General features: G+C 41.5%; 1 protein-coding gene across 4 annotated transcripts in view; it reads left to right on the top strand.

Moving 5' to 3' along the window:
* The window catches only part of MACROD2 (mono-ADP ribosylhydrolase 2), a 1,470,694-nt gene that overhangs the window by 726,615 nt on the left and 731,839 nt on the right, over positions 1 to 12,240 (top strand). For all 4 annotated transcript variants that reach the window (XM_050314972.1, XM_050314974.1, XM_050314971.1 and 1 more), the window contains exon 9: positions 7,303 to 7,384. In XM_050314972.1, the coding sequence (XP_050170929.1) occupies positions 7,303 to 7,384 (82 nt within the window). The remainder of the gene's footprint in view (positions 1 to 7,302; positions 7,385 to 12,240) is intronic.

Raw genomic sequence — 12,240 nt, 5'->3', positions numbered from 1 at the left:
TGTTCAGGGTTGTTGTTTGTATTAATATTTTAAACTGGTAATAAATTTCTGGTGGGGGGGGGTTGTTGTTGTTGTTGTTGTTGTTGTTTTGTGTGTGTTTTTTTAATTGCCTTTGGACTTTTAATTATCTTTCACTCCAAGAGAAGTATGCATTCCATCGTGAAGTAGGATATTAAAGCACTAATAATAACTTTCTGTTTCTGGTTTTTAACTGCAGCGGGACCACCATAGAAACCATTCCACTCTGTTTGTGATAGGCATAAATCATTTTATAATACATGTGGTTCGTATTATTTTTTCCTCCAATGGCTGCCTCAGTAATATGTTGGTTTAAGTAAGAGTTGCTTCTTCACAGCTAGTCCTCAACGGGCATTTGCTCTTGATGTGATATCATAACGCTCCATTAATACCATTACTAGCAGGAGTCTTGCAGTAATGTGGATTTTTATTTAGGTTTTTGTTTTGGATTCCAAGGAGTCTCAAAACTCAAATCCATGGAAACCAAAGAGCTGTGCCCTGAGAGAGAGTACATTCCTCTCTCCCTGGATTGAAGGGTGATCCAGAGATGTCCTGTTTGCCTGAAGCTGGGCTCTCTCGGATGACTGCAAGGTCAAGTAAACATGGGGCGTTTTGGCTCAGGTCTGCGGTGGTTTTGAAGCTGGGCCAAGAGTAAAGCTCTTAAGGCGAGGTGAATAGCTTTGTGAACATCATCACACAGTTCGTTGATTGTCAAATTCACCGTATCACCAGTCTGACACCTCTGCCCCGCTTAAATCTTGTTCTGAGGATGGAGGCAGCGCCAAAGCTTTGTATTTGCCATAAATACTTGACTGAAGTTCTTTGTGAGAGTAATTCTGCAATCATAGACCATGATGTCATGCCAAAATGAGCAGACAGTCGGCTAGGCTCTATGCTCTAATGGTTCCTGTGAAATTAGTAATAATACCAGGAGGCTGAATTTTAATTTACAGTGCTGTGAAATGATTAGTTTTTATTGGGCCTGAAGCACTCACCTTCGGAAGGAGTGTCTGAAAACTTCTACCCTCGATCAGGGCCAGTTTCCAAGGGGAGATGCAGTCCCTTCTGCTCTGTTTGGTCAGGCAGGATACTGTCTGGACAGCTGGCCAGATGTGCCTGGTGCACAGGAAAGGCAGCACCTCTGGCAAAGTGGATCACAGCTGTTGTGAGGTATATGGCAGATGCCTGTGTTCTTTTGCAAAGCTGGTATTTCCATCTGTTAGTTGGTTGCAATAGGATTACCAGAGGATCGGATCAGGCTGAAGAGGAGACTGTCAGCACCAAGAAGATCTTTCTTTAAGGGAGTCAGAAACAGATGTTGATCTCTTTGAAGTGTACTTCTGTATGTAGGCAGTTCAGTGAGTCACTTTGGTCCTGGGCGGGGAGGAGCTCTGTCAGAAAAACAGAAAAGAAAGACATGGCAAATGGGGTCCCTGAAGATAAGCAAGAGAGAGATGTGGACTTCAGAACAGCAAACTCAGCCCCTGTCACAGAAATAGAATACATTTTACAGGGTGTGCAGGGACAAGCTAGGACACTCCTATCCTGACCCTATGGTGCATTAAAAATCTCTTGCTCCTTATTCTATTCTTCCTACAACTGAGATTTTTGATTCTGTAAGAGCATGGCCTTGGAAACCTGACTTAGGTGGCTTTGTTGCCACTAGTCTCTACAAGGGATGTCTGGTCAGGCAACGAAAGCCAACAGGGCTACCTGAGCAGTCACAGTCCAATTAGAAGCAAAATGGGGGATTGCAGCATGATTGAATGGTTTGGGTTGGAAGCAACCTTAAAGACCATCTAATTCCAACCCCTGCTGGGCAGGGACATCTTCCACTATACCAGGTTGCTTAAAGTACCATCCCAATGGCCTTGAAGGTTCAGGGCTCCTTCCTCACAGGCAATGCAGTCTAGGTATATTAATGGGTTCAGGCAGCTCTGAACTGTGATTTTTAAGGATATCTCTGAGAAAGAATCTAACATTTGGGGAAATGAAATGTCTGTATCAGAAGAACTTGAATTCTTAAGGAGGCAAACGTTCTATCTGGTGTTCCGGAGTATAGGCACCGATCCAAGCACTCTGAAGTCAATAAAACCCCTCTGTTTGGCTTCACTGAGTTTTGAATTAACTCCACAGAATTTTGATAAACTAAAAATGTTTCAGCAAGCTTCTGGTGTTCACCATTGCCTTATGACAACAGGTCCTGATGGGATCAGGCAGGGGTGTTGTATAAAAGGGATTTGCTACATGTACAAAGAGCAAAAAGCTGCTCCCTTCTCTTTGTTTTTTTGTTACAACATACATTTGGGACTGAGAAACATTTTTAACATTTTTGCGTTGGTTTTCTACTCTATATTTTCTGGTAGGACTGAAATGATTATGAAATTTTTTTGTAAATATCCTGGTACTGGGGACATGCATGAAATACTTGGGAGTGCTGAAACACAGTTGGGTTTGTTTTCATTGTGAGCTGTTATTTTGTTAGGACACAGGGTGGCAGTGACATGGAAACACTCATTAGGTGAAATAGTCTAGAATGGCTTTTGATCAGTTTTCTGCTTCAGATCTGTGCTTGATATATTCAGCTTGGCACTTGAGCAAACGCACAGCTATACCTGTGACAGCATTTGGCATGTCCTGTGGATTGTGCTTGGCAATAACTCTTTGAAGCAGTGCATAAGTGCACAACAAGGTACTCCTGTCCCCTAGACAGATAGAGAAGTTAAGTCAGAGAAATCAGACAGCTGCCTGAGACCACAGCAAAAGAACTGAGATAAAAACATAGACATTTTTGATGCTAAAATACGTATAGAAGCATAGAAAGTTTTGGGTTGGAAGGGACCTTAAAAATCATGAAGTTTCAACCCCCTTGCCACCAACAGGGACATCTTCCACTAGACCATGTTACTTAAAGCCACATCCAACCTGGCCTTGAACATTTCCAGGAATGGGACATTCACACTTTCTCTGGGCAACCCGTGCCAGTGTCTCGTCACCCTCACAGTAAAGAATTTCTTCCTCACATCGAATCTACACCTCTCTTCTTCTAGTTTAAAACCATTCCCCCTTGTCCCATCAGTATATGCCCACGTAAAAACTCGCCCTCTCTCTTTTTTTATGTAGATACAGCTGTGGAGTATAAATTCCTCCTGTAGCAGCAGCTGCACGCAGAGATGTGCGCGTACACATGCAGTGTCCTCCCACACATTGCAGTAGAGGGAAGGGTCCTTTAGGAAGGGTCTGTGGGACCCTCAGCAGCTTTTCATCATTCCCATGCTGTGGTGACCCTTTAGTCCTGGAGCACCTGCCCAGCCTCCCACGGAGCTCTGGTAGACCCTTAGTGCTCTGTGAATGAACACACCCAACGTGCACAAACTTGCCAGTAAACTGCAAACTCACCAGACGCGAAGTGCTCTCAGAGTCACCAGGGAAAATACAAACAAACAAACCCCCAGTGAGCAGAAACCAGGAGGAAATGTTTTTGCTGCTTTCTTTGCACCCAGGTCAGTGCTGCTGCTCTTGGGTCAACAGTGCTTTTATACCCAGTGGAGCAGTTTTCAGTTCATGAGATTTGGCTCTGTCCTTCTAAAACCCTGGCCTTAAGGTCCATTGTACTGCAAAAAATGTATACAGGGCCAGGCTGAAAGGGATTTGAAGCAGCCAGGTCTAGTGGAAGGTGTTGCTGCCCATGATGGAAGATTGGAACTAGATAATATTTAAGGTCTTTCCCAACCCAAACCATTCTGGGATTCTATGAAAATAGCCTGAGCCCTGTAAGCCGTGCAGAAGTTTACTAATTCTTGTCAGGTGTAGCTAACAAAACAATCTGGAAGTTATCCCCATCAAAATGAAATACAGCCTGGCAAGGAGAGCAGGGCCCAAGAAAAAAAGAAAAAAATATATTTAAAAAAAAAAATCAAATATACTCACAGCCTTGAGCTGTGAAGCTGCCTAGTAAGTGAACAGCTCATGCATTTTAACTCCCTTCTTCCTGTGCTGCAGTGCTCTTAATTTTGGGGTTCTTTGATCCACCTATTCATAGCCATGAAGCGACCAGAATTTAATCAGGCTCTGACAGAGGATGGTTGGTTTTAATACCAGCCTTCAAAAAAAAGCTGTCAATCAAGGATGGGCTTTAATACCTTCAACTTGGAGCTCTTTTACACTTCTGCTGCAGTTGAGTGGTGCTTGGTCAGCTGTGGAGGAGCCAGGCACCTACAAAAGGCACTGGGGGCTTCCTGGGCTCAGCCAGGGGAGTCCCTGGGAGTAATTCCTTGCCCTCTCTAAAGGGGTGGTGTGACACTCGAATCAAGATGCCATTTCCAAGCCACATGGGAGGAGAGATTTCCTCTTTGAATAAGGAGTAGCTTTCCTAAGTGTGCATCCCAAAACTCCTGCTGAGCTTTTGTGGGCCAGCAGGCAAAGCAGGTTGGTAGTCACTTGGATGAAACCTCTCCATATTGTAGCTGGAATGGGAACAACAAGGACGAGGGTTACTTTCCCTACCTAATCTCAAGTTATTTTAGCTGGGGATGTTAGATAAAATAGTCAATGACTGGCAGGATGATAGAATATGGTTTAATTTCAGATTTACTATCTGCCAACACATGCCATTCAATCAGATAAACACAGGATTTCAGCTGTCATCACAATATCTTATGCATACTTAAAAATAGAGCATTTTTTCTCACACCAAGAAGAAATGGAACAGGTTTATATATAGGATGTGTACAGTCAGGAGGCTAGAAATTTTGAAATAGTCTGCCGTTGCCCGAGAGATTCCCTATCTTTAAATTAAGGAATTATATTAGAAGGAGTAGAAATTCTCATTTGCAGAAGTTTTATCATTGTCAGCTGCACTGAATAAATAAAGGGAACACCTTGAGAAGCTGGACTATATAGAATGAGGCAAATGTCTGTAGGATTTGCAGCAGAGAATATGAGACTATATAGAGACTCAGAACTTCTCTGCGTGGGAATATCATTCCTCCTCTGCTTTATACATTTCCATCCTTGCTCTTTTGTCTGTTCTGGTTCATATATTGGGCCTATCACTCATAGTGCTTGAATATCTGCTCCGTTCACGAGGCGGAGATAGAAGATGACAATCTCTCACCACCCCAGCACTATCTTAATACAGTTTTCACATTAAATGTAATTTAAGCACTCACTGACTAAGACCTCCCTCCTGAAAACACCCAACTTAGGTAGAAACACAGAATCATAGAATGATCTGGGTTAGTAGGTACCTTAAAGATCATCTGAACTCTCCCATAGTTAAAATGTAGCACCTCTGGCCAGTGGTGATTTACAGTACGAATTCCTGAGTGCGAAGATGAGTGTGGCTTTCAGGCTTGAGCACGTCACTAGTCAAGTTCTTTGTGAAGAGCAGCTGATTCCACAGTCCAGCATATTTTTAAGGTCTAGCCTGGTTTGTTTACGAGGGATGCACAGAACAGCTTGGTTCTGTGAGCATCATATGAGCAGACAGCAACAGGCAGTTTTCTTGCTGACAAATCTGCCAACATGCTTCCCTGCTCTGCCCTGCTGCTTTCTCTCCTGCTCACAAGCCTCTTTCTTCCTTAACACTAGCATAGCCTGTACCTTCAGTCTGATATAGTATCACAGAGTGAGTAAGGTTGGAAAAGAGCTCTAAGACCATGCTTTGAGTGAAATTCCCACCTTTGAGGGAATGCCACCATGCCCGCTAAAACCATATCACAAAGTGCCACATCCAGTCATTTTTTAATCATTTCCAGGTATGGTGACTCCATCCGACCACTGAGGATGCTTAACCACTCTTTCAGTAAAGAGATTTTTCCTCATATCCAACCTGAACTTCCCCTGGTGCAAATTGAGGCCGTTTCTCCTTGTCCTATCACTAGTCGTGAAATTTCCTACCTAGTTTGATCATTTAGGTTTTGTAGTCACCTTTGGTTCAGAGTTGTCCTTGTTCGTAGCTACTGGCATTTTCCAGCTTTGCTGGTGTTTGCCTGCTCTCATCCCCTTCTGTATTCTACTGGGATGCTCCAAAATGGGCTCTGAAATGACGTCCGGAACAGTTCAGCATAGCAGTGTCTTTGAAGCCAAGGCTTGGACTTGGCTTGTGAGAGCAGTTCCACCAAAAAAACCAGCATTTTCTACTAAAGATGAGGGAAAGAAGGCATTTTTGAGAGCGCTCCTCACGCTGTTTCCCTGCAGGGGGAGAGGCTGTTGCTTTTTCTAGCAAGTGCAAAGGCGCTCTTGAATAGTCCTGCTATGACAATCGTCTTATTACCCATGGAGACACCAGGACATGATGCTGAATTTCCTGTTGCTTGGGCTTCATCCCTTTCTGGTTAAGCTCTTATGCACTTCAGAGAAAAAGATGATTACTGGGTTGCAGGTCCCTCAGCTCAGCCATGGGAGGGGCTTTTTGCCTTCCTCAGCACCCCCTTCCAAGCTGGGTTTTGGTTGCAGTGGCAGTTTGTGCTGGGCAGTGCAAACAGATAACACAAAGAAATCGCAAGACTGAAGTCCGGTGTGGGTGTTTTTCAGCCTGAAAGGCTTTAGAATTCTGTTGTTTTGTTTAGCTTGCTTTTTTTTGTGTGTGTGTGTGTGTCTTTTAGGAAAGCTTTTCACATACAGTGATCTCCCAAAGAATTTATTTGAACTCATTGGTGGGTGGTGCATACATTATGGGCTGTGGTTTCATTGATATGCTCAGCCGTGCTAAAGTAGATGGCATATTAAATGTTTTATTTACCCCGTGTGCTACCTGTCATCTAATCAGCTTTTGTTTTTTGCTGCATTCTGCTTGTATTACAGCGAGAGTAAGTGTTTTCATGTAAATTAAAACCACATGAAACCTTTTAGAGCCATTTTAAAATACTAAATGGGTTTGCAAATAGGTTTGTTGGACAAGGATTGGAAAAAGAGCTCTTTGCTTACCCATTTACTCTTTTGTATGCTTATTAGAAGCCCCCCATGTGACTCTTTCATCAAACATTGCATCCCAGCCCTCATCCGGAATGCCAAAAGTCATTTATACTGTGCTCAAGAGCAGTTTGCATAAACAGGAGGCAGTTTACAAAGAATGCAGTTGTGAGCTGCAATTGCAAAGGTTATTTTATAAATTACAACACAAATGCACAATAAAGTCAAAACATGCAGCCCTGTGATGTTTTCTTGTTTGCCTGGAGTATAAGAGTGTGTTGCCTTAAAAGTTTCTTTGCCTTTATTGACTATTATTATCAATATGGATGATTGCAATCGTTTCACTGTGAATCATTTTGTTTCTTACAGGTGGATCGTATCATCTTCTGTGTCTTTTTGGAGATTGACTACAAAATTTTCAAGAAGAAAATGGGCGAGTTTTTCCCTCTGGGTAGGTATAGTAATCGAGTACCATCTGACTTCCAAAAAGGGTGCAGCAAAAAGACAACAGCTGGCATCCTTTCTTCTTTCCAAAGCCAAATATTGTAATGAGAACTTTCTTTAAAGATCAGCTGCACATAGAGGCTCTGATCCTGGACAAATGCAGACATTTAAAATGTGTGAACCATCAAAACTGCTTGTGATACTGCTTTTGTGTGCTCTGTACAGCTAGTTCCTTCATTCCCTGCTGTATCTGTATTTCCTCCCGAAACCTGGTGCGTGGCGCTGGTTCTCTTGACTCTTGAGAAGAAAATGATTCGCACTAATGTATGTAGCTCCTAGTGTATATTGCTTTTCCATACACTTAGTACACACTTTGCTCTTTCATTAAAGATGCTGGTAGGGTTTCTCTGGGTCTGAAAGGATACCACAGGGGTTAGAGCCCAACTGTGTCTGAATGAGGGCTTTAAACTTGAGCTGTCCCTGTGCAAGAATGAATGGGAGAAAGATGGCTCTCACTGGAGCACTTCAGAAATGTTAGCCATTCATCTTAGATTTCACACAGGAGGTTGCTTTCTAGAATTTAAGGAAACCCGGTGGATAGTAAATTTGTTAGTCCATCCTCCTTCCCCCCCGCCCCTGTAAGACCATGATTTATTTCTATCATACATCATTAGAATTCTGTGTTCCGTAATTTTATCAACCCTAAACCTTCTCCCATTTTATTTTGCTTTGCGCTGACATCAGTCCAACTTTGTGTGACAAGATCCAGATTTTAGTATTTTGTTTTATCACCCACTTCAGAAGTGGCAGTTGCTTAAATACTCCTCACGCTGTCTGTCTGTCTAGTGGTTAGGGCCTTGGAGTAATAAGAAGCAGAGCTTTGGTGTATTCTGAGTCTCTATTAATTCTACAGGAACATGTTGTCACAGTAGCCACAGTGGGTTTTTTTTTTCCTTTTGCTTCGGCTGGTAGCATGGAAATTGTGATATTTCTGTCTCATCTCGCTAGAACAAAGCTTTTTGTAGATGACTTTGTAATCTCCAGTTTGCAGTGATTGACAGCTGAAACTTAAAGACCTATTGAATTATTCAGGTAGCATCGAGTGGTGTCTAACTGCTTAATAATATTTTTGTCTGGAGCTCACTGAACATGCATTTCAAAGGCTGCATTCACGTCTAATCCATTCATTGTGTGATTTTATTTTTTGGCAGTGTACCCCAACCCATAGGATAAAGTGGCAGTACCCTGCCTGCTGTTGCTGGCTCTGTCCCTTCCCTTCAAATTAAGCCAGAGTGGAATACAACGTCAGTTTGTCAACAAATCAAGAGTCTTAATGCTCACCTTCATCATTAAGGCCTTTGAAAACATGCTTTAAAGCCTGGTATTGTTGTTATAAATGTAAAACCCACTTGGGCTGGAAAGTCTGAGAGACAAGAAGATTCTTCAGAGCTGAAGTATGACAAGCCCAAAGGCAAAAAGAGAGAAAGGTGGAAGATTTATTTCTTTTTTAAGTTTTTTAAAAACCTGACATTGTTGAAAATCCTGTCTACAGAGAACCTTTGTGGTTGGGTCTTATGTTATAGAAAACCATAATTGCATTCCACCAAATTATATAGATGATCAGCTCTACCATAGTTTTAAAAGTATACTCATTCTCATGCACAGAAAGGTTTTACAATTTTTTTGCTTGAACTAAAACTGGGATTTTGATGTGTGACTACAGAGAGGTGGTTGTGGTGGAGACCATCTAAATCCAGTGTTTCACAGGTATGTGACTATGCAAAAGATTGATCTGAAGATTACAGCTGTCCAGAGAAAGATGGTTTAGTTTTCAGCTTCCATAATTTGGTATAGAACGTTAAAAGACCTTACCACCCATTTTCATAGACTCCTCATTGCAATTTTCTCCTCATTTGCAAATTTCACTAATGGTTCTGATTTTGGTATGCCTTGATGTTACTGGTTTGCCAAAGGACCTGAGCACCTACTCTCTGATGAGCCATAGCCTTAAAATGAACCAGTTTAGCATCTAAAACTTTATTCCTTACTCAGTGAAGGCTTTGCTTTTAGGTCAGTAGTCAGGGATTCGGCAGGTCTTATTTTAGTGTCTTGTATCACCAAGATTCAAGTTTGGTATGCTCTGATAGGAGTCACTTAGATCTTCAACTTGTGAGGAGACAGGGAGAGGCAGGACAGATACAAGCTTCCCAAATGACTCTCCTGAAGTGCCCCTGGAGAAATAATCGTTATCTGGGTCCCTCTCCTGGAGAAGTGCCCTAACAATTAATATACAGTGTCAGACTTTCTTTGCAGTCTCGAATTGACACTTTTCCACAGGGTACCACCACTTCAACAGATGTCAGCTGAAGTCAGCCCCATCCTAAATGCCACCTGGTGAGAACATCAGCTGAAGGTTTGGATGAAGATCACCAGATGACCATTGTATCTGCTGTTTGCTCCCTTTTTTGGGGTCTCTTGTGAATTGCCATCTGCATTTAACAAAGCAGACTTGGGCAAGCTATCAACAGACTCTCCCACTGTAGGGCTATCCCATCTCTTTGAAGGATTGGTTTCTTGCATAGAGGACTTAGTCAAGGAGTTAGCAACTGCCTCTACCTTTGCCAATAAGTTCCTGATATTTAGACTGTGAAGAAATTGATGGAACTGGTGGTTTTGTTTTGTTTTTAAGTGAAACTATTAATATAATGAAATGAAAGTCTTTAAGCATAGACTTGCCCTAAATTTAAATTGATAAGACACTATCTGAACACTCCCAGGAGAGAATAACACTGAGGTATTACTTTAAGCTTAGAGAAAAAACATCAAGGCATTTTTAAAGTGCGTCTCGCATTCAGAAACATAATGAAATATATCTACTTAAATAGATGTGGATGAAAATGCTTAGAAAGAAGAATATATTCCTGGAGTTATATACATAAATAGTTATTACTTTAAACCCAGTGCATTAATAAATCCAAAAAGACATGCAAGTGCTTGAGCTAGTCAAGTGATAATGAAATGAAGCTGGAGTTACACCTCAGTGCATTAGAGTAAGTGGAATATAGATATAGGGAAATTGTTCCATTAGTTGAACATATCATTAGGCCTATTTTGCAAGTGGAATGCCAAAGAAATTGTTCAAGTAATAATATTGATATTAAGACAACTGCCAAGAGCCTTGCCATTTGCAAACTTTAAATATATAGGGGAAAGAGACAGACTTCGAAGTAATGTCATGTCTTGGGAGTGTAGCAAAGCTGTGCAGTAACAGAGCAACTGTCACTGTCTCAGCATTTCCGATCTCAGTAATTAGTAGCCTGTACAGAATCCAAGCCAGAGCCAGCTTGCTCCAAGGGGAAGCAGAGCACCACTTTTCTTTAACTCAGACAGCCGATCTTATCCCAGTGGTTGCCCAGAAAAGTCCTGGTTTGGCAAGTAAAGGGTCCTGGTCCAGGCAGAATTTTCTGTTGAACGTCTGGGGTTTTGCTGAAAAGTTTTTGTAACGTCTGGTAGGAAAAGAGCAAGGCTCAAAGGCTGTTGCAGTAGAAAAACCAATCCTCTTTCCTTAAGATGGATCACTGTTTTACCATACTAGATGCAAGAGAGCAGTTTGGGGTTTTTTTAACTTTTACAAACTTGAGCCCTATGTCCTTGTGAAATGAGATAGCCCAGCCATTCTCCCTTCAGCTCAGAACATTCTCTCTGCTTAATCTGAGAGAATGTCTTGCTACAGATCTTTCAGGCAAATAAAACATCCTTGCCTGCAGTTCTGGCTCAGATGTGTAGTTCTTACATCGCTGGATTCATTGCTACTCCTAGTATGAGTGAGCTTTCCGGGAAAGGAGCTGATACTCAGGCCATTTTTTCTCTTGGAATGCATTGTTTCTTCCAATAGAATTCTACAGGGAGCCCAGACACTGGGCATTACTTTTATTGTTAAATATATATATATATATATTTATAAGACTGACCAGGAAACGGTATGACACCAATCCCCCTTGAAAAGCTAGATTTACCAACATTTACATTACAGTGATAGGTACTTCTAGGATTCTATTTGTAGGAGGAAAATTAGGAGTATTTGTAAACAGTTGCCAGCTGCAGGCAAAGATACCTTTTTTCTTTTTTTTCCTCTTCTATATACTGTGTACACCAAGCTACTTAATATGTCAGACAGATAATCTTGTAAGGACCTTTGGCAAATGCTTTTTTTTCGTGGTGGCTGTCGTATATTATGAAAGGTTTATCTTCAATTGTAATGCTTAAAGTATTTCTAAATCTACCACCTGTTATCAGTGGATTGGAGAGGAGAACCATTTTTTTCTGAAAATGTTCTTTAGACAAAAATAATGCTATAAGAGGGACCATCCTGTGAAGCTGCAACAATCAAGGTTATATTACTTCTTGCTACTTTAAACAGGGTAACAAAATTACTTCACTAAAGCATCGCAAAAATTGTTAGAGAGAGGACAGGTTTGCACTTTTATTAGACCAGTTGATAGATGGAAGATACAGACTTTTAGACTCATGTCCTTTCAGAGCTAATGAAAGGATGCTGAGCCCAAGAGGCTGTTCTCTTTTTTTTTTCCTTTTTTTTCCCTTTTTTTTTCTTTTTTGAGCCGTATCAGTTGGTGTTAGGAAAAAGAGAGAGAAATTGCTTCATCTTGAGAAAACTTCCTCTCCCCTCTATTTCAGGTTATGACATTTAATTCGTTTTCTGCTTTCATCCTGGTTGATGAAAACACTGTCCCCCCTACCCAAACCATATGGATAAGAGCTACTGCCTCATATTAATTCTTCTGTTACTTCAGGAGGATGCACAGTATCCTGCTTGTGCATAAATGTGCAAATATATTACAATTG

This window comes from Myiozetetes cayanensis, unplaced genomic scaffold (assembly GCF_022539395.1).
Source record: "Myiozetetes cayanensis isolate MyiCay16 unplaced genomic scaffold, myiCay2020 scf2-11, whole genome shotgun sequence".
NCBI lineage: Eukaryota > Metazoa > Chordata > Aves > Passeriformes > Tyrannidae > Myiozetetes > Myiozetetes cayanensis.
This window is presented reverse-complemented; position numbering and strand designations above follow the sequence as displayed.